Genomic DNA, 25,827 nt, shown 5'->3' on the forward strand with positions numbered 1-25,827 from the left:
CTGTACCTGTTTTCATGCAAACATTCCCCCTTGCTGGCACCCGTTGCTGCCTCTATCCCCCATCTTCTTGGCACCTACCTGGATCTACCTTAATCCTGTGTCTCACCTCACTTGAAGCACTGGGCAAAATCAGGATCCTCAGGAGTGCGCGTGCAGGGAAAGCTTTCCTTAGGAAAGTTAGATACATTCCCCCACAGGGAAAGATTTAGAAGGGACCTTCCCTTGTCTACATCACTCAAACAGTCTAAATGCCACCTCAGAACTACTTACAGGGCATTTATCTCATCTGCAGGCAACCTAGACATGACAAGACAGGGGCTGAGGAATTGCTCCACCTCAGAGAAGGCTATGGGCATGCAGGGATTATGGTTCAACGTGTTCAGACATCCCTGAAAGAATGGCCAGAGGCAAGTGTGTACACCAGACATAGCAGTTTGGCATCAAAACCTCAGACATCAAGTTAAGAGTACTTTAAGTCCACAGAAAATCAACAGTGGATCTGAAACTGTTCACCTCAAGGCCATCCAGCTGTGTGGCTCTGATGACTCGTCTGGAAATTCGGTCTACAACAAACACCTCATGCCTACCAGAAATAAAGTTATCTCTGCATTGCACATTTCAGTGACACCCTCCCAGTTCCTATGATATCAAAACTCACAACAAAACATAAAACGCTAACTCATCTGGGTTTGGCTCAGCATTAACAGGGCTGGGGAGTTGGTGGTGAGAAGCACGGGCTGCTCTTCTAAAGAACTAGTTTGATTCCTAATACCACACGGCAGCCCACAGCCACCTATAACTGTCAAACACCCTCCTTGGGGCTCTAAGTGCACCCAGTGCTAATGGAGCACACCAACATCTACACGGGTAAAACATTCACACGAGGAGGAGGAAAAGGAGAAGGGAAATGCACGCAAGTTACGCAGCTCCTCCTTTGAAGGTAAAAATTTTATTTTTGAGGAACTTGTTACTGCACATTTCAGAGAGAGCTATGTAAGAAAGCAAAAATGTTCTCCCCTCATCCTAGGAATAAATAAGGGCATAAAATTTCTTCTTAAATCATGACACTTGGAAGTTTAGCACCAGCATCCAAAATGAACAACAAAGGAAAAAGAGCATTTACTATATATTTCAGATTTCTTTGGTTGGGGCAATCCCCATGTGGTATTAATATTTCTTCTTTTAATTCATATTACCAAAACAGTAAAAACCAGGAAAAAAATATAAAGCACTAGGTTGCTGAAATGGGGAGGCTGCTCTCTGCCTGTGCAGGTTCCCGGGACGCAGCTTGATGGACAGTGCGGGCTCCTTCCCTTTGCAGTTGTTAGTTTCGTAGAGAATAGCAGTAAACATTCTAATGTCCAAATCTTGGTTAGTCTTCCGTTTTATTGCTTAGATGTTTCTTTGGTGTTGGTAAGGTCGTGGGTGTGCTTTTTGCCTTGTTTTTGAATGGTCATTAATTCTTAAGGTCACCTGGAAAAAATTAAAATCAAACTTTAAGAGTGATATACAATGACCAAAAGTTAGGACAAATAGTCAAAACTTATTTGAATTGAACTTATACAATTCAAAATTATTTACAAAGCTCTAAATCAGGTATATATCTTGCACAGGCATAGTGGGATAAAAATTCTTACTTTTTAATGAACTACTTCTACAAAGTACAAGAATCAATATCTAATAATTATATAAAAAGCCTTATATCATGTAACCCAGTGTAGCCTAATTCTACACACAGATGAGTGAGTTAATGTAGGTCCTGAAGGAGGACTGTCCATTCTGCCTAGAGACAAGGAATGCTGTTGCCACCCAGCACAGCAGTGTGCCCTCACGGACAGTCAACTCCAATCCCTCAGGCACTGCACAGGAGAGCTCATTATAAACCCAAAACTGCACTTTCAAAAAATGGCATGGGCAAAGTGGGTTTTATAAACATAGCAAGAAAGAAACACATAAAAAGGAGTTAGAAAGGTGATAGGTAAAACCTGGGAATGAGCCAAGCGTTCATTCAAGCACAGCCCTGCAATTTGAACACTCAGGCAGAAGTTCAAGACTACAGTGAGTTGATCACCTGGAGCCTACAGAATGAGCCCTCTTCAATCTGCCCTGAGCCCACCCAAAGAAAACCCAAAATCAAAATCACTTATAGAATAAAGTCGTTAACTTAACCCTCTGACAGCCACATCTCCTTGACTAAATTTCAATCTACATAAACCGACAAGATCCTTAGCAAGACAGAAAAAGGGCGGCTCTCCTCCACTCCCCAGATGAATACCTGAGTAACCTCAAGCATTCCTACGACAGCCCTAGTCATAGGTTTGCTCTACTGACCGGCAGTGGACATATCAATGAGACACAGGATACACTGCTCAATCTCTAATTCCCAAGCCGGCCAGAGCTGCAGAGGTCTCACTAGATCTCATAACAAATTGCACGGACACAAAACAAGTAACACTGACTGGAGGAAGGGCAAAGAAAAACCATTCACATTTATGCTACAGGTAACACTTCCCTGGAATTTGAAAAAACAGGCTCTAGTCAGGAAATTTTAGATTAACAAACTGAGCCTGGTATGGTGGTGCATGCTTGCAGTCCTGGCACTAATGTGCACCACTGCGTTCAGACAGTCTGCAATATATTTGGCAGACTGTCTTTTTGATTGTCTGTTCTTTGTGACAGAGCCTCTCTGTGTAGCTCTGGCTGTCCTGAAACTTGCTATGTAGACTAGGCTGGCCTTGAGCTAGAGATCCACCTGTCTGTGCCTTCTAAGTGCTGGAAATAGGTGTATGCCACCACTCCTAGCTACTAAAAGATGATCTTAAAAAACAAAACAACCCTGGCTAGTAGGTGACAGGACAGCACTGGTTTTCCCAAGTGTCCTTGCTGTGGAAATGGCTCAATAAAGTGCTGCCACACAAAATCAGGCAAAGTAAAATTCCAAACACTCACAGGGAAGCTGGAGGCAGTGGTCTGTCTGCAACCCTAATGCCCCAAGGAAGACAGAGAAGATCCTTGGAGATGGCTGGCCAGTCAGTCTAGCCACTGGGCTCAGTGAGACTGTCTCAGCAAGTAACATTGAAAAGAACAAGAGGAAAAAGCCACCTCTGTTTGCTGCAAACACACAGAAGACAAGGCTTGTGGCACAAGCTGTACACCTAAGCACTCAGGACACCTGAAATAGGATTGCCTCAAGTTCAAAGGGGGCAAGCACCAAGTCAGCCAGGGTTCCAAAGCAATACATGCTGCAAACGACCACCAGCAAACACATGCATGAAAAACAGGTAATAGGTTGAGAGAGACAGCTCAGTGAATTAAGAGGGTTTGCTGCTTGGACTTTTAGTTTCCAGTACCAACACTGGGTTCTTCCTAAGTGACTAGTTCAGCTACAGAGGATCTGATAGACTCCTCTGAACCCAGTGGGAACTGACACTCACACACACATATCCCCATACAAACACATATACACTAAGTTTTTAAGAAAGCACTATCTTGGGGTTGGGGATTTAGCTCAGTGGTAGAGCGCTTGCCTAGGAAGCTCAAGGCCCTGGGTTCGGTCCCCAGCTCTGAAAAAAAAAAAAAAAAAAAAAAAAAAAAAGAGAACCAAAAAAAAGAAAGCACTATCTAAATCAATAGATAAACCCAGGCCAGCAAGGTGCTCAGTGGGTAAATGTGCTGCTTGTTATCCAAGCCATCTGAGCTCCATCCCCAGATCCCATGCTCAAAAGAACTGACTCAGCTTACAAAAAGTGGCAACCATTACACCTGTCACCCTATTTATAACTCAACTTACCTATTGACCCTTATATAGGGTCAATCCCAAATAATACCGAGCATCCAACCATACCCCCAGCCCCCACTCACAGCCTCCCCGGTGTGATGGAGACCACTGCAGGCACAGTGGAATCCCAGGGTGCTGCTGAGAGAACAGGAACGAGGCTTACCCTGCTGGTGGTGAAGGTGCCTGGGAGCCAGGGTCACTCGGCACTGCTCTGTTCGGTGGCTGGAGCGGGGTTCTCAGTTGGTGCTTCACCTGCCTTGGTCTAAAACAGAGCAAAACCACAAGAAAACTCCTTCAGAAGACTGCAGCGTTTAAGGGTGAAAAGTCTCAAAAGTTAATTTTCTTGACTAGGAAGAAAAGTAACCATGCGAGTTTCCCTTTTCTTTTATGTACGGTTCAGAGATTAAGTGGCTTCTACCTGACTAATACCTTTCTCCCTAGAGTCCACAGCATGCAACGGCTGTTACTTTGTCCCTGTTCACCAGTGGTTTCTTTGCTATTAACTGCTGTCCTTCATACTAAGCTCCCAATCCCTGCTAGTGCAATTCCTCCAGAGATTGTTTAACAAGCTCAAGTCAAATGCTCAAGTCATGTTACAAGAAGGAAATACTGTCTACAGACAGAGCCTAAGTAAACAATGCTGTACTTGGTTAAGTGTTCAGTTTCACAGGGAGAAAAGCCATCCTTAGAACTTTAACTCCTCAGGATGATCTGAGTGTGTCTCTCCTGGCTGCTGGCTTTACCTCTTTGCCATCTTGTGAAACAGCGTTGAGGGGACGGGGGCGGCGCCTGTAGTTGTAGGGGCGTCGGAATCCACGGCGGGCAGACGGCTGGTTTGGACCATTGGCCGCTTGCTGATTTTCTTTATCTTCAGCCTCTCCAATAGCAGGGGCAGGTCGTGGGCGAGCAGGTCCCCTAGAGCAGGGAACAAAAGCTACATAAGAAAGCTATATGGTGGAAGGTAGGTATGTGGGGTTGGAGAGTGAGGTGGAGACGGGTCCTCAAGGGTATGAGGTTTGTTCATTATTGAACCAAATGATTAACTAGTTAACAAGTACTTGTTCAATCATTCCCCGACCAGACCAGCACACGAAGATGCAATGAAGCCCATACTTTGCTGAGAGCCCATACTTCTCCATTCTTTCGCTCTTTTGCTTCTTTACATATTTGTAGTAAACAAACAATACAGCAAAATACATAGGGTCCACCAGGCCCTGTGATAGGCACCAAGGAAAATGGAGAAAGAAGCATGGCCCAGGCTATTGCCTGCACGAGGGGATCTGGCAGAAACCAAGATGCTTACTGTGAGACTCCTACACAAGGAGTCATTAAGCATCATTGCTGGAACCAACCATGTAAGGAAGGCTGTAGAACAAATTCTTTCCCAGTCTGTTTTGGTTTTGCTTTAATAAATCCCTACTGATAATCAGCTAGTATGTTCAACCAATAAAACACACGCAAATGTCCCAAAGTCTGAACTTGGGAATAGTTCTCTAGTGCCAGTGTCTTAGAGAAGGGACGTGTAACACACACCATCCAGGAGGTCCCATTTGTTCCCCTCACCTCAAGGATGACATGGTACTGACAAGAGTCTCTTCTTATGAAGCTTCCCCTGGGAGATGGCTGTGGAAAAGAGCACCTGCACCCTGAACACATGACCTGAGACCTGGTTCTATCCCAGGAATCCATGAGAGCTGGTGCTCCAACCTCCCCATACATGATGAGGCACACACACGAGGATGAAATCTAATAAAACCACCACCCAAAGGATCTCAGTGAGTCTAACCCAAATGAGGAATAGCAAGAGAAAGCACATTAAAATGGCCCATCCTTCACTGACAGCAATGCCAGTGGTATGGACACCAGAGTGTACCGAGGACATCATGGTAAGCATACCATCGAAAAACTCCACCCCTCCCCCTTTTCTGTTTTTTTCTTTGACACACATCTCACTGTTTAGCCCTGGCTGGTATAAAATTCAGAGATTCACCTGCTCGTGCCTCAAGCTTTGAATGACTTTTTAAAATGTTCAAGGTACAAACGTGGTGGCCATGCAGAGGCTAGAAACTGACAGAGGACACAGAGCTACTGAACTCTTGGATTCTCACAGCCGGTTTTCCAAAGCCCTAGTAGACAACCTTGATGACTAAAACGCTTAGTATTTCACTTTCCCTCCATTTCTGACATAATATGACCATCAATTAATGCTTATTTTGTTTAGTTTAGTAAAAAATAAGCATCAAATCAGACAGGTGTCAAACACCTATAATTTCACCTATAATTCTTAGGAGGCCAAGAGCTGAGGAGGAGTTCAAATTAAGAGGCTAGCCAAGGGCACGCAATATGTAGCAAGACTTGGCTACACAGTAAGACCCTGTGTCAAAAGGAACAAAGAGAAGTAAAAAGATTTATTTATGCCACTTCAAATTGCAGGCCATGACCAGTCATAGTTAAAGGGAGAACAGCATTCTGGTTGTAAAGAGAATGACTATCTTAATGTGTGTGAAGCCCTGGGCTGCTCCCCACCACAAATGATATGGCTCATGGTCAAGGCAACCATCTCTTCAAATAACAAACTTGGCCATGAAACAGACCCACGGTGCCCTCATCCACTCCGCTGTCCCTCTCAAAAGCCGTGGTGAACACTCACTCATACCTGCGGAACCTTGGGCGGTAAGTGGGATTCCGATGAACCTGGAGCTGCGCTCCCTCGGGGACTCCATCCTTCATCTCTCCAATCTCACCAGCCTAGAGGGCAATGACAGCTGGAAATGAGCCAGGACACAGGGCAAGACGGGTCAAAGCACACAGTCCCGTAAAGAAGACCGCTTTCAAAAGCAAATCTGAGTCAAGAGCTTTGTCACCAGGCTGAAGCTCCAGTACTGACCCTGCTATGTACTGGCTATTTTTATGAATGACAGGAAAGAAATGAAAACTCATTCCTACCACAATAGCCTTTGTCCTTCCTTAGTGCAAGGCACCTAGCTTTTCACACATTAAAATTTGACCCTTTCAATATTGAAGAGACTCTTTTAAGGGTGTGGGCCTTATTTTAAAGGCTCTGCGTGTACTGCTCTCACCTAGTATGTGAGAACTAGGATGTCCAGCACCAAAAGAAGACAAAATAACATTTATAATAAAAGGAAATGTATTTCTGAGCAATAGAGCATGTTCAACTGCTTCAAGCTCAGATGCACTGACCCACTAAAGTTCCCAGGTTTCAGAGTCATGTTCATCTCACTCATAGCTACAGGCACTTGAGGGAGGTATCTGCCTGGCAGGAGTTAAGAACTGGCTTCAACCCAGTCCTGACAAATCTTAAGCATACCTTTACCTATAGCTCTTCCTTGAAGGTTTTCCATCTGCTTATGACACGTGTAACATTTAAAAGTATAATGTTTTTTGAGGGAGGAAGATTGTTAAGACAGTCTTACAATGGAACCTTGGCTAGCCTCAAATGTGTGATCCTTCTGTCTCAATCTACCAAGGGTTAGAATTATAACTAACATGTGTAGCTATTACACCCCAGCTTAAAAATTCCTAGGTTGGATATAGGCCTTTAAGACTGGTGACCTATATTTGTAACCAGGGACCCACATGATGAGGAGAGCCTCAGTCAGCAAAGTGCTTGCCCTGCAAGTTGGAGGACTAGAATTCCTATCCCTAGCACTCATGTAAAAAGCCCAGCATGCATGTGCAATCCCAAAGTTGGGAGACAGAGATGGGCAGATCCCTGGAGCTCACCGAGTAACCAGTTTCAATCAGAGGTCCTGCCTCAAAAATAAGGTAGAAGGGCTGAAGAGATGGCTCGGAGGTTGGGAGCACTGGCTGCTCTTCCAGGGCACCTGAGTTCAATTTCCAGTACCCACATAGTGGCCTGGAACCACTTCTAATTCCAGTTCTAATGGATCTAATGTCCTGTTCTGATCTCCAAAGGTTGGAGGAAGCATGTATATAGCACAGTCATATATGCAGGCAAAAGATCCTCCCTGCACCCCCTGCAATATACACACAAAATATCAATAGAAATAATGATAACAACAATGACAGAGGTAAGATACCTGCCATGGACCTCTGACACAAACACACATACACTCACTCACAAAACAACCCACCCCTGCTGGGCATGGTGGCCCAAGGAGAGGCATGAAGAGTACCATGAGCCCAAGATCAATCTAGGCTGCATACTGAGACCCTGTCTCAGAAAACAAACAAACAGTAAACAAAAACAACAAAAAAACCACCTCCTTGTTTCACCTCTTCAAGAGAAAGGGAACATGGGCACTCCCAGCATTCACCAGGATGCCCACCGACTTCCTTATGGTTCATTTCTTTTTTACCCTGAATGAGGGAGGGCATCACGTTCACATCTGAACTTGTCTGTTTTCAACACACAAAACTAACTTAGAATCCTATTAAGTTTATCTTTCTTTTAAGCTAGGATGTTTCATCATTCTTGGCTTTCAGATCTGAGCACCTAAATTTGGGATACATCTGATAAGAAAGCTGCAAAGAGTAGCAGAATAATCTATTTTTTCTACCCTGTAAGGTGGCATCATAACACTGCTGAGATATGCCTTGGAGGATGGTTAAAGTCTCCAGGTAGTGTTTTTGCAAGGTCCCTTTAGCCTGAAAAAGTCCTATTCCTCAAATGTTTAATGTATTTGTGTATTCATTTACGCCTGGGTGGATTCTTAGGTTTTAATTTTATTCAGTGAGCTATAATCTGTTACAGTCATTCCTGGCTTAAAGGAACTCTACATGCACACTTGTAGCCTCTTGGCAAGGCTCCAACAATCTTTAGAGTACTCCCTGACTTTCTGGCATAGGATGGTCAAGGCTTTTTACTGGTATTTTCTCTGACCCAGTTCATTTCTAGAAAAGGGCTTCTTTCCACCAAAGAAATGCACTCAGAATTAAGCACCTTGAGATGAACCCTGCTCAACACTGCTAGGGTAGCCATGCGTCGGGGTCTTTACGTAGATAAAGTCACAGAGCATACACATGCAACCAAATACCTTGATTTGCCTCATCTAATAGCTTTGGTAGTTATGCTCTTCATATATTAAATAAGGAGCAAAAGTGAGGCTCGGGGCAACTCAGCACCATAAAGATGAAGCACTGTCCTTTACAGATACAATGGCTATAGAAAACCTAACGGCTTCACTCGCACCAGGAGCATCAAACAAGCAGTCTTTCTTCCCATTCCCTGCCACATTTAAACTTCTCCACACCCGACCACCATCTCCTCGATTCCTGATTGTCCCCTACAGCCTGGTCATCAAAAGGAGTTAACTTCATGAAGCTTATTCTTGGATCTGACTCCCATGCTGGCTTCATCACATTTCCTGAGCTTTAGTGGCAATGATCTGTCATCGCCAACATCTTACCCTATCCCCGCCCCCATCCCTCCCACTCACCATCCCAAACAAATTAAAATAACAGCCTGACCACACCACCACCAAATAAAAGGCAGAATAGTCACGGATGCATTGTCTTTGTGTGGGAATATGATGATGTGTGTGTTTGGTTCCCTTCTTGTTTTTTGGTTTTTTGTTTGTTTGTTTTGGTTTTCTTTACTTTTTTTTTTGGGGGGGGGTGTATCAAGACACGTTTTGTGTGTGTGTGTGTGTGTGTGTGTGTGTGTGTGTGTGTGTGTGTGTGTGTGTGTTAGAACTGGCTGTCTTAGAACTCACTCTGAAGACAATGCTGGCTGGCCTCGAACTCAGAAGCTGAGATTACAGGCGTGGAGCAGCTGGCCTGGCTGTATAATGTGTCTTGTATGCTGTGTGGTCGTCTAGGTACATGAATACGACAACCTGAGGTATGGGACCTTGCATCCCACTACCTTTGAAACAGTCTTTTGTGTTGGCTCTGTGGCAGTCAGACTAACTGTCGTGCAAGCTTTTGTATCTGTCTCAATTCTTGCTGTAGGAGGGAGCTGGCACTACATACGCACACATATGCACAGCTTCACACGGTTCCTGGGGATGTGAGATCAGGTCTCATGCTTGCATGGCAAGTGCTTTGAGAACCATTGCCAAAGTCACCCAAGTTTCTAATAGTTAAACACACTCAAACCTCTTTATCTTTAAGAAAAACAACAAAAAATAATTTCATAGGCCAAAGACAAAAATTAGGACTGATTTCAAACATCTGCCCCTCGGGCTGGAGAGAAGGCTCAGTGGTTAAGAGCACTGACTGCTCTTCCAGAGGTCCTGAGTTCAATTCCCAGCAACCACATGGTGGCTCACAACCATCTGTAATGGGATCGGATGCCCTCTTCTGGTGTGCCTAAAGAGAGTGACAGTGTAATCACATAAAATAAATCTTAAAAAAATCTGCCCCTCGTAGGGGCCACAGTGCTGCTTCCTTCTCTCATCAATTACTCTCTGAAGCTGAGGGGCTGGATCACTCACATACACACAGCCATCATACTTGAAAATGGGGGACGGACCACTGGCTACTGACAGATGGACTTCAGCATCACAGCCACTGGCCTGCATGCTGCACGGCATCGTTTCCCGTGTTGCCCTGCAGCACTGGTCCATACAATTTCACTCTGCAGTAGCAGGCAAAGCCTTTTCCATCCAAACTTAATAGCCTGTAACTACCCTAGGGATCAACCTTCACTTAAAAACAAAAAGTTTACAACAATGTCCTAGAAGATGCCTAGTTACATATAGAAAACTTGGTAAAGTTTAAGATTTGAGCTGCTGATCTGGCTTAAGGAGACTTAGTAGCCATATATCCGTAGTGCAGCAGTGCCTATGAAGATTCTAATGGAAAAGGCGCTGCAGACATCTAATGTGGGTTCTGTTCCAACACGGAACAACCATGGTCCGCATGTGTTCCACACAACCACATGCAGTTATATGTTGCCTACAATAAACATGCTGCTAGGGGGAAAAATTCATCCAGTCACATGATACTCTTTCTAAGATACTAAGGACACATTTTGCTCCTATCTTTAATATGAATTATCCTCTTTTAAAAGACATGTAAAAGACATGTTTGAGAAGTGTCTTAGCCAAATAGTAGGAACAGCCCGGAAGCCGCTGCCAAAGAGCTGCACCCAGCTAAGTTCTTGTGCTTTCGTTTCCTAGAAGCCTCAGATGCTGCCCTGAAGATGTCCACTCTGCCTCACGTACCCAGTGTCCATACATCTGACACTACTTGTTATTTTTAGCACATTTGTCAGGGGCAGCTGTTGAAGAGTTAGAAGGGAAAAACAAGAAGCCTTGTAGAAACAGCAGCCATGCATGATGGGAGTGGGAGGGGTGGAGCAAAGGGACTGAACATAACGTTCTGTCAGAACCTTTGGGGGTGGGGGTGGGGGTGAAGCCCAAGGACACTGATGAGAGAGGTCTGTGGCTGGCGATATATAAAGACCCACTCTCAGCCCCCCGAGCTCCCTGAGAATTGAAGCCCTCATGTAAAGCTTATCCATGGGTTCCCAAAAGCTCTACCTATTTTCCCAACACTCAGCAACCTCCACTGTTAGTGTACCAGAAAATCAGCACTTCATCTAATTTGGCATTTCCCACTTTCCACTGTACGTTGTGCCCCACCCTCACGGTTAAATACAACATCCTAATAAAGGCATGCCGTGCCTCCACTTAAAGGCAAACGACTTCAACTCTCCGAAACCTTTTTTTTTTCTCAAAAAAGTGAAAGAAACGGGATTAAAATCCAGGCCCCCTTTGAGATAAGAGTCCAAGTTCTTAAAAATATCCCTTGTCTCAGTATGTAGCAGAGGCTAGCCCTGAACTCAGACTCCTCCAGCCTCAGCATACTTCCTCATGCCTGGCTTGTTCTTACACATGTATAAACTACACACCCTTCCCATTGTCCCATTCGATATGCGTGGCTCATGATGTCCTTCTAAAAACGTCTAGACAGGCAGAGTGGGCCTCGCCTCTGCTTCGGTAGCACAGGGAGCTGCAAGCAAGGTTACTTCCGATAGCTGGAGTTGAAGGAGGAGGAGAAGGAGGAGGCAGAGAAGGACGAAGGGTGAGGACTGCTGAGGAGGAGTCTCAGGTGCATTTTACCTGCATTCTGTTGGGATGGGGAAAGACCCGTGAGCGACGGTCAAAGGTCTGTCCCACGTGGTAAGGCGGGAAACGCCGCTGCCGGTACGGAGGGCGATACTGGGGGCGGCGCAGCTGATTCCTGGCCCCAGAGAACTGCCCATCTGCGGCAGGGGGCTCAAATCCTTCACTGCTGCCGCTCCCTTCCTCCTCCTCCTCCCCAGCGTACTAGCGAAGCAAAGAAACATAGTTTCAGAAGAAGTTACAGCGAGGCAAGAACCAAAGAATACCACTTAGGATGAGCTATCACCAGGAAGAACCCCAACTCCCAGAGCAGTGACCCTTCATTGTGAAGACGCAACACTGTGCAGACACAATGCAAGTAGCTCAGACAATTAAATGACTGAATGGGAAAACTACATGGAGATTAAAGTAGATCTATGCAGATAACATACCCGAGCAGCAGAAAAGCAAGAGCAAACCAATCTATTACCAAACCTAAGGATACTGAATTAGATAGAACAGCAGTGTTATACTGTTTGGCTCCTTCAATGTGTCTCCCAAATTTACCCAGTAGGGAAAGTCAAGAACTGTCAAGAAAAAAACAAAAAACAAAAACCCAAAACTTTATGACACCATCAGTAGATCTGACCTAGGCAGTAAGCTTCCTGGGGCAGTTGGCTCTCTCCAAGCCTTCCCAGGCTACAAAGGCAAAACACTACCATGACTCCACTAGGCTGTTCATCTCTCACCAGCAGATAGATAGATGGTGGGTCTTCTAGGATAGAATGGCAGGCAATCTCTCAAAAGACCAAGCACAAAGCAGACAGGAGAATCAGACTATCCTCTATTAAACCATGCATCAGAGGCACACACTGTGCAGTGCAATGCCAGTCTTCTCTCCCAATGTGCACAGGACTTTCAAGTGAAATGTTATCAGTATAAATGAGTTATTTTAAATTAAGTATTTAAGATTAATTTTAATTTCTAATGTAATAGCAGTATAATACCATTAACGATTGAGATCCTTAACATCATCTCTAAGTCTAAAGGTAGGTTCAAAAACCAAACAGCATGACGGCTAAGATCTACCACATTCTTCCTTCCTATGTGGAAATGAGGTTCAATTGTATTTTAATAGCAGTAAATTATAACACTAACCATTTCTAAACTATAGAACTCACTTTTTCCCTTTTACTTTAAAAACTAATCAAACATCCCTAAAGAATTTATTAACTCATCATTTTAAAGAATATGAAGTAGCAAAGTCTTACAAGAAACACCTGTAATTTTTTTTTTAAATGAATTGAAAGCTAGTAAACTAGCGACCAGTTTCTCTCAGAGGATGGGTTCCTTAAGCTTCAGAGCCTCCACACCAAACCCACACGCCCAACTACTAAACTCCCCACAGAACTGGTTTGGTCTAACTTCACAAACCAATATACTAAACTCCCCACAGAACTGGTTTGGTCTAACTTCACAAACCATTAACACACTGTTCTGAGGAACTGGACTTAACTCAAGGGCCCGTCCGTGTCAGGCAGGCGTGCTGCCACTGAGCCACAGCCCAGCCCTTTGACTTTTCATTTGGAGACAGGGTCTCCTAAGTTACTCAAGCTGGCCTTGAACTCACTCTGTAGCCCAAACAGGGCTTGCACTTGCGATCCTCCTGCCTCAGCCTCCCGAGTAGCTGGGATTACAGACCTGCGCCACCAGGCCTAGCTCATTCTACTCTTTATAAAACCTGTATGAATAAATGATTCACAGTTATGTAAAGATATATTTTGCATAAAAAATATTCACCACATAAATTTCTAAGTTCATACACCTAAATCTTTCATGTAACCTCTAGGACACAATCAATGGCACCACCCTAGCTGATCGAATACTCAAGTTAGTACAATGGAAGACCGCCACACAGATCAACTTCACTTCTCTTCCAGCTCTTGGAGGGAAAAATGTTCAAGAAAAGTTTTTACTGAAGATTTTCTCCCACTTTTACTTCTCAATTGACCTAAACATTAAACTGATCATAGCTAGAGATCAAACTGCCCATCCCTGCCCCTGCCCCTCAAAGATTAAGTGGAATACATATGAGTACCTGCCTGTGTGTAGTACATGCATGTGGAGGCTAGAAGTTGACATTGGGTATTCTTGAGACAGGGTGTGCTGCAATCAGGCCTGTGTTTGTATGGGAACTACTATATTGACTAAGTCTTTTCCCCAGCCCTCCTGGATTGTTAATAAAACATAGTAAAAGAAAAATAAACAGATGAAATATAAGAAATGCCAATAAATCAACACAGGACAGGAATGGATGGCCGTCTGAAAGGAGAAGCACATAGAAGATGTATACGTAACAAAACAGCACCAAGCCATTTTCATCTGTATATTTTTTTTTTCTTTGTAGCTCTGGATAGCCTGGAACCCAGAGATCTGCCTGCTTCTCCCTTCCAAGTGCTAGGATTAAAAACATGAGGCACCATAACTAGCTAATCTGAAAACATTGTTCTTTTGAGATTTTCCTGAGTTTTTACTTTGTGTGACACAGGTAACTTCCCTACTGAGCTCAGAGATCACTGATTGTGGAGTCTGTAGTGCTAGCACCAGGTTCTACATGAAAAGTATACATCATTAAATTGCCACACCTTCTAAATCAAACTCTAGCACGGTCCCTATGACCACAAACGGGTTCGTTATACTTACCTTGAGAATATTCCTTTAAACTCAACCTAGGAATGTTCCAGCCAGATTCACCTTACCTAAAGATGTTTCACCTGGAGGAAGACTAATTCAAAGACCTAAGGATTTGTTGTTTTTCCCACTTTATTTTGAACTAAGAACAAAAGTCTTTCCTACACCAAGTAGTCCCTTAACTACAGCATGTAACTCAACACATGAGGCCAGCATGCACCGTGATACCTAAGACAGCCTCACGCTTTCTTGAGGCCAGTTGTCTCAGCATCAAGGCAGGAAAGAGGTTGCAGGGCTGTGATGGGAACCCCAATCCTGGTGCCAGTAAATACCACATAATAAGGATCTGGCCAAAGGAAGAGAAAGCCTTTGGACAACTTGGCACCTTCATTAATCTGGTTATGAGGTAGGTGAATGACTACTTGTAGCCAACTCTACCCTAAATGATACAACTTCCGATTGGCAACCTTCCAATAGGACCTGTAGCTAGGAATAATTTCTAGGCACTAAACATTTCCTCTCAAAAATTATCACATGCATATGTCTAGAATATGGCACTTCCAAATGAGGTATTTATCAGTTCCCAAGTTCAGTTTTAAATATCAAAATATTTGCAATCAATGATTAGGGACACAGACAACATACATTACGGGGAGGTCCTCGGCGCCTGCCATAGTAGCCGCGTCTGTACCGGCGCCGATCAGCAGCATAGCGACTCCCTTCTACAGGAACTCCATCTGGGCCAGTCACATTTGCTGCTTCAGCACCCTGAGGAAGAAAACAAAAGTCTCCAAACTTAAAAGAAACCAAGTAATCCCCTACAGTAAGTCAGCTACAGGGTGAAGAACCCCTACTGTGATCTCAAAAACAGTGCTTTTACTATCTTAATTAGGGTGCCTGACCTCCAGAACTACATAGCTGTGGCTTGAGATGCTCTACCCCTTGTCTGATCAGCCAAGTTTAGGAGCAGTGCATACATTAAACATGAATGAATGAATAACAAGACACTTCAATGGAAGAGAGACAAAACACTAAGAAACCTGATTAGCACATGCTGAAACCCATGGTACCCCAAGGTACCAGTAGAAACTGACTGGTCAGCTCCAGTTGCTCTAACTAACTCTGAGTTACTGCTTAGCTTGGCAGAAAGAAGGAAGAAAGGGCCCTTAGGAACAGTCTCCACACAATCCTCCTTTAGGCTTTTCTGTTAGATTCTTGACATTGACTTAAGAACTCTTTTTCTACCCCAAGTGCTAGGAACGAAGCCAAGAACTCAAACACGCTAGGCAGCAGGTATTCTAACACAGCTACAGCCCAGCTACCACACACCACCAAATTTCACCTGCAACAAATCTGCTTAACAAAGCTCTACTTCTTGCAAATACAGGATATCCTAAGGACCATACAGCGTGAGCCTGGCCTGTCTGGAACTTCAATCGTGTATTCTCTACTATGCAGCTAGATGCGGAAGTACATCATGATCTGGCCAGTGTGAGTCCTGGCTATCAAGCCCTGGTGCCTCCCAAAGTCATCCTGCAGACCTGACCGGAGCCTAAATTTTGGACTTTGTGATATTAGAGACAAGAACACCTACTGGAAAGTTTTGTCTCCTAGGTCCCTTAGAGCAACCTATATAAGAAATAGGCAGCATACACTACCCAGGAGGCTGCTGTATGCAGCCATTGCACACCAGGATCCACCAGGAGAGAAAGCTGGTCGGCTTAATTGGCTGCAGTCAAACTTTTTTTGTCATTGAGGTGGGAGGTGGGTATGCTTTTGAGACAGAATGCTATTGTGTAGCATAGTCTGGCCTCACACTTACATTCCTCCTCCTTCAGCCTTTTTAGTGCAGGGATCACATACCACCATGCCTAGTTTACTTATGTGGGGCTAGGTATTGAACCATGGGTTTCATGCATGCCAAGCAAACTATCTACTAACTGGGTTACATGTCTGGACCAAGGCAGTGTGAGGTCCTAACTAAAATGTGTCTTAGACTTTGGAGGAGCCAGGCTTTATACCAGAGTTCCTTTATCAAACAAGAAACTAAAATATATGGCATCCAGTAAAGATATTTCTGCTTCCACTTCCTATCACAAAAAATTTAAATATTATTTCAGGGGCTGAAAAGTCACATATTATACGATAAAACTATGCGTAGGCACACTCTTACATTACCAGCTTCTCACCTTTTCTCCTTCAACCACATCAAACTCTACAGTTTCTCCATCCCCCACACTGCGCAGATACTTGCGTGGATTATTCTTCTTGATGGCAGTCTGTCAAGGAAACAGAAAGCACCATTGGAAGTATATTCCAATACTGGAATGTGCTTATCAATTTCATGTCAGCCAGAATATTATGTATTTGCTTAAAAAAAAAAATTCCCCCAGTCTTCCATTAACCTGTAACAGTAACCACAATGTACATTTCTTTCCTGACTTATGGGATGCTTCAAAATGTATCCATTTAGGTGGTAGAGAGATACAGTCACTATATATACCTGCTCCACTCTGTCACTCAATCAAGACAGTGAATCAAGTCAAGAGGCTCCTAAGGTTCTATCTGGTTCCTTCCATGAGGGCAAAAATGCCTGCATGAGACCTTATATAAACACTTCTTGGTTACAGAAGCTTTTCACACGAGGGTAGCATGTTGGAGTGATGGCTCAGTAGTTGTGAGCACACACTCCTCTTGCAAGGTAGGACTTGAGTTGGGCTGCTATACCCAATTATGTAGATACACGTCTATAACTGCAGAAGACCTAATGTCCTCTTCTCCTGTAATGTCTTCTCCACCAGCACCATGCACATTTGCATACACTCCCCCACACACATACATATACACATAAATAAAAGAGAATTAAAAAGTTAGTGTGGCTGGGTATACTGATACATGCTTGTAACACTAGCATTTGGGAGGTAGAAGCAGGTGGATCAGGAGTTTAACACTAGATTTTTTTCTCAAAAATACAGAAAGATGGCTTAGTGGCTCATGTTTGAAATTATCTTGATGATGATCGAGACCAACCCGGACAACAAGAAGTTCAAGACCAGTGTGGACAAAGTAAAGGATTGTCTGACAAAAATAAATAAGTAAATGAAATAATTTAGTGGTAAAAAAGAAATATCAACAAGATAAACATTTATGCTAATTACTGATAATATAGTAATATTATCAGTAATATTATCGGGATTGATGGCACACACAGTGTAATCTGGTCTCTGAGGTATTCCACTTTATAGAAGAGAAAACATGAGGTGGTGACTTACCTGAGGTCACAAAGCTAAGAGCGAGCAGAAGATTTTATCCTTACACTATCTGAATTGTCATCATTTTCATCTCACACACCAGTGATCATTAGAGAACTGAAGCACCACTCTCTGCCTGAGGCGTCTGCACCTCTATCATCCGCTCAAGGCTTTCTCTTTCTCAAGTACAGGGAGAGAAGACTCAACAAATGTCCACTTCCCTGGCTGGTATCTCTAAACGGTTAAAGGGCTGGGGAGTTTCTATAGAACTAGGTCAACCTTATTTTATAAAGCGATTAGACATGTGTAATCCAGCCTTCCTTTACTCCGAGTAGGAGGGAGAGAAGGGAGTGGGGGATGAGCCAATAGGGCAGAGACCTCACCCACTCCACAAGGAGGCAGCTCAGGACAGGATGTATGCACGCACACCACGAACATTTAGCCATTCCAAAAAACAGCCCCTCCCTGCAGGCTTGTTCCCCTTTTCCTGTTAAACTGGGCAGGCCTCAACACACTGAAGTGACTCACTACACAGCCTCATGGAGCTGGAATCGGGTCATTAGCTCACAGGCGAGGAGGCCGGCCACCAGCATGGAAAGCCCTTTCTCCCAGCCGTCACTGAACAGGGTGCTTCTGCCAAAGGTCATTAACCTCCACATGTTATGAGCAAGACTTCCTTTTCAGTCTGCGAAGACCCTAAAAGTCCTCATATCTCAACGAATCCACTCCAATCACCTAGGTACAACAGAAACATAAACCACATGGCAGACCTAGGAAGGACGGAAAATAACAGCTAGGGAGGTTTTTAGATGTGACTATCTCCAACTTCCAAGCTTCAAACCAGAAGAACACACACAAACCCAAACCAGAAGAAACAGGCACAGCATGGCAGCTGTACAAGTCCATGTGCCATTGCCACAGTTTCTCTTCAAGATTCTGAAAATGGCAGGCCTCGTTCAGACTGAATATACAAAAGGAACAGCAAAAACGGGTGTGCCTTCTCCTAACCTACTTTATAAAGCAAACAATCTAGGACAGTAATAAGGAACATGTGAGCACGGAGACTCGGGACGCAGAGGTCCAGATACTCATTTGCTCTTTTCCTCAAACAGAAGGAAACTGTTCTTGGACTTCCACATGTGCTAGCTATGTCTCAACCAACAGGAGGAAAAATTGTCTAAGAAATGGAAGCTTTCTCATGTTACACACACACACACACACACACACACACACACACACACACACACCCCTCTAATCCTAATCTAATCCTCTCCTGGGTGCTGTTCACAAATCAAAGGAGTTTTATTCCACACCAGCTCAGGCAAAAAGCCAGGTTGGTTCTGGCCAAGCACCAAGGAGAGCCACACCATTAGGCCAGTGCTGACATAGAAGCAGATTTTTTTTCTTTTTTCCTTTTTTTTTCTTTGCTAGCAACTCACAGGCTTTAAAAACCAGAAAGTAATTTAACTGAAAATGACTTCATTGAAACGCGAAAACCAAATGTGTGAAAACAGTTTATATAATGGGACAGGAAGGTTCCTCTGCCACTCTTAATGTTGAATTGAGCTCTCATTCTAAAATGAGTTCAGGGCACTACAATCATCGATAGGACTCACACAGTCAATGTACACTGCTAGAATCCCTCTTACCTGGTGTACAAACACATCTTCTTTGGTGTCGTTTCTGTTGGGAGGCAGAAAAAAAAAGAAAAAAGAAAAAAAAAAAACTCACAATTAAAGGGTCTGAGCATTCAGAGAAGCTTAACAGAACAAATGCATTACGAACGAAGATCAAGACCTAAAAAGTAAAACCACCTTTTAAATAGTTTGTCCTTTCAAAACAGAGGCAAAGAATCAATTCCCAGAACGCTCCTCTCCCTCAGAGGCCCCTCCCCTGCTCCACACTGCAATGTGGCGGTCCAAGCCTTGGATTCCACACACACAGGAACACCCGTTTGCTCTCATGTCTTTCTCAATCACATGCTGTGTAATCAGAGCCCTAAATTTTCCTCCCAGCAAAAGCAAGACAGTCAAAAGGACAGGGCACAGCTGTGAACTAGGCTCTCCTTACACTGAAACATAAAACAGCCTTCCCACCACCCCACCCTAACCTCCACCCAACCCAGGCAGATAAGAGACTGAAGGAATTGGTTTTAAAAAGCAAGAAAACAGAAAAACATCAACACCCTGTATCTCCAAGCAGCCTGTGGTTACCTCAATTCCAACATGATCACAAGTCACCATGGTTTAAACCCTACCTTCCCAACAAGACTGGGAGCGGACCAGAGCAGGGCTTACATAGCCCCAGCTCAGTTACTCTCTGGTTTGTGACCTTAAGGAAAGCTGCTTAACCAGGTTCTCTTTTTCTCCATCTGTGAAATCATGGACATGCACTACCTTGCGTTTTTTTTTTTTTTGTTTTTTTTTTTCCATTTCTGACTGTACTTTAATCTCTGTTCTAAATGTTAGACTATATGAATATTCTAGAAATGCCTATTAATATTTAATGACCAACAGCTTATAAATGAAACTATTTACCATGCTTGGGAATCTCAAAATGTATACAATCCATCAGTAAAGTGGAACAATGGATTTGTAACTGCTGTTGTTACAAAGTAGGTACAAGACAAGCAGACACATACCGGTTTATAAATCCATATCCATTTCTGACGTTGAACCATTTGACAGTGCCAAGGACTTTGGTGGCTAAAAAAACGGGATTAAGCAGATATGTTAGCACCTGACCTACAAACAGCTAAAGCTTCTGTCACTGAGGCCCTGATATATCATTACACAAAGCCAAAACACCCTTGAGTAAACCATCAACAGTTTAATTTAAAAAAAAAAAAAGTGGAATTGTGATAAAGATGTGATTATTTCAGGCCTGAGCTTTTCTTTTGTGTAGACTTTTTACCAGGGACTCAAGGGGTGGCCATGTATCTGAACAATTCTGCAGTAATTAAAACTGAGAAAGGTGTTTGAGAAAAGCATGCTGTTAAAGGCTCATTACCAAGGGAGAGGCAGCTGCATATGCCTAGAAATCCAGCACTTTGGAGGTGAAAGCAGGAAGACCAACCATGGGCTAAAGACTATTGTTAAAAACCAAGAAGTTCCAGAAAGTTCCAGCACTGGGACTTGGCTCAGTTGGTAGAGCACTTCGATTTCATTCAAGAGGCAACAGTGTGAGCCTCAGAGAAAAAAAGCAAACCAACAACTAGGAAAAAATGACAGACACACAACACATTCCAGTTATTCACCCAGAAATCTCCCATGTTCGAAGGAAGAGGCAGGGGGAAGAACAGAAGCTGGGTCATCTTATCAATTCTTGGACTTTGAAATAGTGGGCAAACTTTAAAAAGCAACATAGTAGCTCCTTCTTCATAATCAGCCTAAGAAGATATAAAGAAACTGGTGGCCAACTGAGGGCTGGTCAGAAGGCCATAGTAGTAACAGAACTCATGTTGGCTCACCCCAGTTCTGTATTTACCACTGACGCATGGCACCACAGGGCCCGTTCACACCAAGGGGCTTACCTGCTGTCTTCAGCTGCTGAGAAGGGAACCCTGGCATTTGCTACAGTCAATGGCCTACTATCTCCACCCTCTGTCATAGGTAGGATAATTTTTCTACAATGCCTCACTTGAAAATTCATTAAGAAAAAGAATCTAAATGTTGTAGATTCCAAATATGACTGCTGGGATCAATGGTGAATGTCATATTTAGTGTCTCCAGGAAATGGAGAGGTCTAAACCAAGGAAATGCACCAGACGGTCATCAACACTCAGTGAAAGAGAAAACCTGGCAAGGCTACATTTAGAAGGGAGAAGCTCAGGAGTGGACAAGCCAGATCTACAGCCTCTTGTGAGGAGATGCTGTGGTTCTGTGGGGCACAAAGATGGGCTTGCACAAGCCTCTTAGCTTTCTTAGATGGACTGCTCAGCATTTAGCTTAAAGCCAATCTAATGTGAGCTGCAGAGCAAATGAGAAAAAAGAAAAACTCACATTTCGGATGTCAACATAAAGAAGTCAGGTATGGATAAACAGTATGGCCTCTACAACAAGATTCCACATGAGAGGATTTTTGTGTTTCTTTTAAATATTCTGGATAGATACAGATATATACCGATACACACACGGAGGTTGTGAAAGAAACTGATAAAAACACTAAGCCCAGTGTGGTGCACCTGTAATCCTGCCCCTTGGGAGATGAGGGCAGGATAACAAGGAGTTAAAGGTTATCATCTGCTACAAAGTGAGTGAGTGTAGGCCAGCCTAGGTTTCTTCATGAGGCCAATCTCAAAAAAATAAAAGTGCAAAACCAAAAACAGATACACAAAGCGAGGGAAATGCAATGCTAACAGCAGAAGGGGGAAGATGGGAAAGATTCTCAAGTCTGTTTTCACCATTGGTGTTTCTTTACTTCTCAAAGTTATTTTTTTTTAAAATACAAATTGTACAAATATTTCCATGAGCTTCATATAACCAAACAAATCCATTCACATTTTTAATACTATATTCAAGTACACAGCAAGGGGTTAGTTGGTAGAATAAGCCTATTCAGTTCTTTTTACGTGGAAAAACTTGTTTTCCCTGAAGGACCACATGGTATAAACCAAAGGCCCCTTTGCAAAGACCAGAGTGAGAGCGTCCAAGATATCCATTTCAGTCAGTACTAAGTCCAGAACATTTTGGGTATCCATGTGTCTGCTTGGCACAGGAGATGGCAGACCACAGAGGACAAAGACAAACAGTGCCGAAAGTGTCAGGTGGAGGCTTGCCCTTAATTTTGAGAGTCTGGACTTTTGAGTGGCAGGATGAAAGACAACAGATTCAACACCAGGCATCTGGCAGAAACAGAACTAAACTGCTGGAGACTGAGGAAATTAACCTTCGTTTACAACCCCCACGCCCCCATCTACAAAGATATTATCAACTTTTCTTATCTCGAAATTCAAGGATCAAGTAAAAACCTGTAGGATTCCATCTGCCCCGGGTAAGGTATCATTAAGAACCTGCTTCTGCTAGCAACACAGGGTTCTATCTTCCATTTTGTGTGGAAGTTGTCCAAGGAGCATCTGGTGGAAAGTGCCACAATGCAACACCCACAAGACCTTTAAGGAACTTTTTCGTGTGGGTGAGGAAAAAAAATTGGGAGGAACTGAGTTTTTAAAGCCTTAGGAAAACAAAAACCAAAGGATTGTCGGGGGTGGGGAACACTGAAGGTGTTCTATTTTTTTTCCACAATACTCCTTCAGCTTTCATGCTAAATGGGGAGGAAGCTCAGAGAGCAGGCGAGCCCAATCGGCCCCACCCAGAAACAGTGAACATTTCAGAAGCATCCTACACCATCTGTTAACTTTCCTGTTTCGGATAGCGAACCACATGCGCACGCACACACCCTCCGGGGAGCTTATCCACCACCCACCTGCTAGGCCAGCCTGTGGAAGGCCTCACACCGGGCGTTCCTTAAGGAAGATGAGGACACTCAAATATGTGACAAAATACAACAGCCACCGTTGCAAACCCTCGATCCCCCAATATCTCCAGTCCCCACCTTCCCGTTTCCCTTCCAGTTACAAGTCGTATGGTAACCATGTTTTGGACACTCGTCCTACTCCCGACTAAGTTTTTCCCAGCCCTGTACGTGTGTTCCCACGGTGCGGGAGAGGAAAATGTGCAGCAATTGGTGGATACTGGAAGGCTCTTTGCATCTGTGGACACAAGGGGAGGAGGGTGCCCGCCCCAAGTTTCTCCGGGCGTTGCAACATCTCTGTGCCGGCATATGGCCCGCAGGAGCATGGCGGCTGTCCCAAGCCCACGAGGGAAGGGCGTCGGGGACAGACACCTGACACTACCAGGCCAAGGGGGGAAAAATACACCACACAATAAAGTCTTCCCAAACCACCCCTCCTGTCCCTCTCCGGAGTCCCATCCTCCCCGCGAGGAAACGTGCGGCTTTCCCGACCCACAGCAAAGGCTCCCCAGACCTGGCCCACGTGTCCCAGCCCGCCCTGCATCCACGTCCATCCTCGCCCGCCGTCTCTCCCGGGCTGCAGCCAGGGACTCACCGAGAACTTTCTTCTCCGCGTCCTCGCTTCCCGCGGGGGCTGATGAGGCCGGGGCGGGCCCGGGGGCTGCGTCTCCGCCGGGGCTCCCCGCGAGCAGCGCGGCGGGCGCCGGGGCCTGGGGCGCGCCGCTGGCCGCCGGGCTCTTAGGCGCGGGGTCCGGGGGCGCCGCGGCGGGCGCGTCGGCCGCGGCCTGCGGGAGCGTGGTGCCGCCGGTGGTGGCCTCGCCCGCCTCGCTCATGCCGCCTCTCCGCTCTCTCCGGGCACCTCGGTGGCGGTTGGCGGCGGTTAGCGCGGTGGCGGTCGCGGCGGCCGGCTCGCTCTCGGGGAGGCCGGTGCGGATCGCGCGGCGCGGCGGCGGGCGGCGGCTCGAGGGCGGGGGACGCGCGCGCTCGCGGTCTCGCTGGGTCTCCCGGCCCCGAAGATGGCCCCGCGCAAGTGCTCGCGGGCGGCGGGCGGGCCGGCGGGCGCGGGGCGGGGAGAGAGGGTGGGGAAAGCCGCCCCGGCTGCTCATTAGCATTTAAAGGCGCCTGCGCTACTCCTTAGGGCTCTCGGAGCTGGTGGGTCCCGGGTTGTGGGCACCGTGGAGAGGTTGACGCGGAGCAGAGGAGATATCCCCTCCCCAAGACATCTTCCACTTGAGTTTGCTTCTTGAGGGGTGGAATGGGCAGCCACGCGGCCCCTTAAAACAAAACCAAAAACCCTCTTTTACATTTGCGCATCCAGAAAACACCAGAAAGTATTCTGGGTGCTAAGATTAGGAACTGGAATAACCTGGGAACTGAAGTTGGCTGGCAGGGGTAATACTAGTACTTTAGAGACTGAGACTGGAATGTCACTGTGAGTAGTGGCCTAGCTTGGGCTACTGAGACTGCCTCAACTTTACTCCTCCTTCCTGGTAGTAACACAGAAACAAGCAAAGGGTTGGAGATGTAGCTTAGGGGATCCAGTGCTTGCCTAGCAGGCACAGTGCCCTGAGTCTAGGGCATGGATCAGTTCAAGGTCATCATGGGCCAAAGAAATTTGCAGGCTGCAAGAGATTCTCTCCAAACAGCTGCGTGCGCTCAGGGAAACACTGCCCTCACCCCTGCCCCCAACAAGACAAAACAAAAACTCTTATAAAAATCAAAAGGCCCCATTTAGCGATTCCACAAGTGAGAAAATTAAAATCTAGACCTTCCAGAATTTCTGCAAATGCAGGATTTACACCAGTTAGAAGCAACCAATAATAAGCTGTTAATATGTATTTAATAACCTACGTTGAAAGAGTGGAATAAATCCACATTATACCTTTTGCTACAATTGGCTATAATTAACTCTAAACTGGGGGAAAGCTTGAGCAACTGAGAGTAGGACCTGCACGATGTCTCAGCAGGTAAAGGCTTGTCTCGGAGCCTGACCACCTGAGTTTCATCCCTGGACCTACCAGATGGAGGAAGATAATCGACTCCCTCAAGTTGTCCTGACCTCCATACATGGGTCATGGCAACAGCATTTGGCACCACCACCTGTGGCGGTGTTAGTCCTGACTGTCTTTGAACCCCCTGTGCAGGCCAGCCTAACCTCTTAGAGATCCTCCTACCTCTCTGCGCTCCTCTGTCCTCCTCCACTAGTACTGCGATTAAACTTGTATGCTGCTCTGCCCAGCTTAAAAAACGTTTTTAAGAAAAAAAAAGAAGAAGAAGAAGAAGAAGAAGAAGAGGAGGAGGAGGAGGAGGAGGAGGAGGAGGAGGAGTCCTGGTCTCTAGGACGAGACATACAAGACACACATCACCCTAAACACCCTTTACAGAGTGAAGTTTAACTCTTGCCAAAGAATTGAGACCCGTACCAAAGACTATCTGGAATATAGGGTCATTTCGCCCTTAGGGCTCAAAGTAGTGCCTCTCTTTAGTAACCAAATTAATATAGGCCAGCTACTAAGTGTCCCAGAGTCCTTTATGAAAGTTTCCCAAAGGTGCTGTGACAAGAGGCTAAGTTATACATGGTTTCAGTGTCAGGTGCAATGAA

The 25,827-nt window shown here is 45.0% G+C and overlaps 1 protein-coding gene and 1 non-coding gene across 4 annotated transcripts; both read right to left on the minus strand.

The window, feature by feature from the left end:
• Nucleotides 1-929: 929 nt before the first annotated feature.
• Ybx3 (Y box binding protein 3) lies at nucleotides 930-24,339 on the minus strand. Of its 3 annotated transcripts, NM_031979.3 has the most exons (10): nucleotides 23,821-24,241; nucleotides 20,395-20,458; nucleotides 19,403-19,436; nucleotides 16,692-16,781; nucleotides 15,148-15,270; nucleotides 11,830-12,036; nucleotides 6,435-6,526; nucleotides 4,522-4,693; nucleotides 3,942-4,040; nucleotides 931-1,473 (listed from the first exon to the last, which is right to left on the minus strand). In NM_031979.3, exons 1-9 carry the CDS (start codon nucleotides 24,056-24,058, stop codon nucleotides 3,975-3,977), a joined length of 1,086 nt encoding a protein of 361 aa, NP_114185.3. In that variant the 5' UTR covers nucleotides 24,059-24,241; the 3' UTR covers nucleotides 931-1,473; nucleotides 3,942-3,974. The 3 variants fall into 3 exon arrangements, with proteins under 3 accessions (XP_087515602.1, NP_114185.3, XP_087515603.1); XM_087659476.1 differs by lacking the exon at nucleotides 11,830-12,036 and having other exon boundaries at nucleotides 930-1,473; nucleotides 23,821-24,257; XM_087659477.1 differs by lacking the exons at nucleotides 931-1,473; nucleotides 3,942-4,040; nucleotides 4,522-4,693; ... (4 more) ...; nucleotides 19,403-19,436; nucleotides 20,395-20,458 and adding an exon at nucleotides 23,089-23,217 and having other exon boundaries at nucleotides 23,307-24,339.
• LOC120102625 (small nucleolar RNA SNORA70) lies at nucleotides 16,104-16,237 on the minus strand. Its single transcript, XR_015687324.1, has one exon. It is a non-coding gene; the product is annotated as a small nucleolar RNA SNORA70 (small nucleolar RNA).
• Nucleotides 24,340-25,827: the final 1,488 nt, after the last annotated feature.

Source organism: Rattus norvegicus, chromosome 4 (assembly GCF_021556685.1).
Source record: "Rattus norvegicus strain SHRSP/BbbUtx chromosome 4, alternate assembly SHRSP_T2T, whole genome shotgun sequence".
NCBI lineage: Eukaryota > Metazoa > Chordata > Mammalia > Rodentia > Muridae > Rattus > Rattus norvegicus.

Excerpts from the sequence above, each read along its gene's own strand:
- Ybx3 (NM_031979.3), bottom strand. The coding sequence starts at position 24,058 with ATGAGCGAGGCGGGCGAGGCCACCACCGGCGGCACCACGCTCCCGCAG. Across the intron at positions 12,037-15,147 it reads GCCGAGGACCTCCCCGTAAT|TACGCTGGGGAGGAGGAGGA; the intron begins GTATGTTGTCTG and ends TTGCTTCGCTAG. Across the intron at positions 6,527-11,829 it reads CCCATCCCAACAGAATGCAG|GCTGGTGAGATTGGAGAGAT; the intron begins GTAAAATGCACC and ends ATTGCCCTCTAG.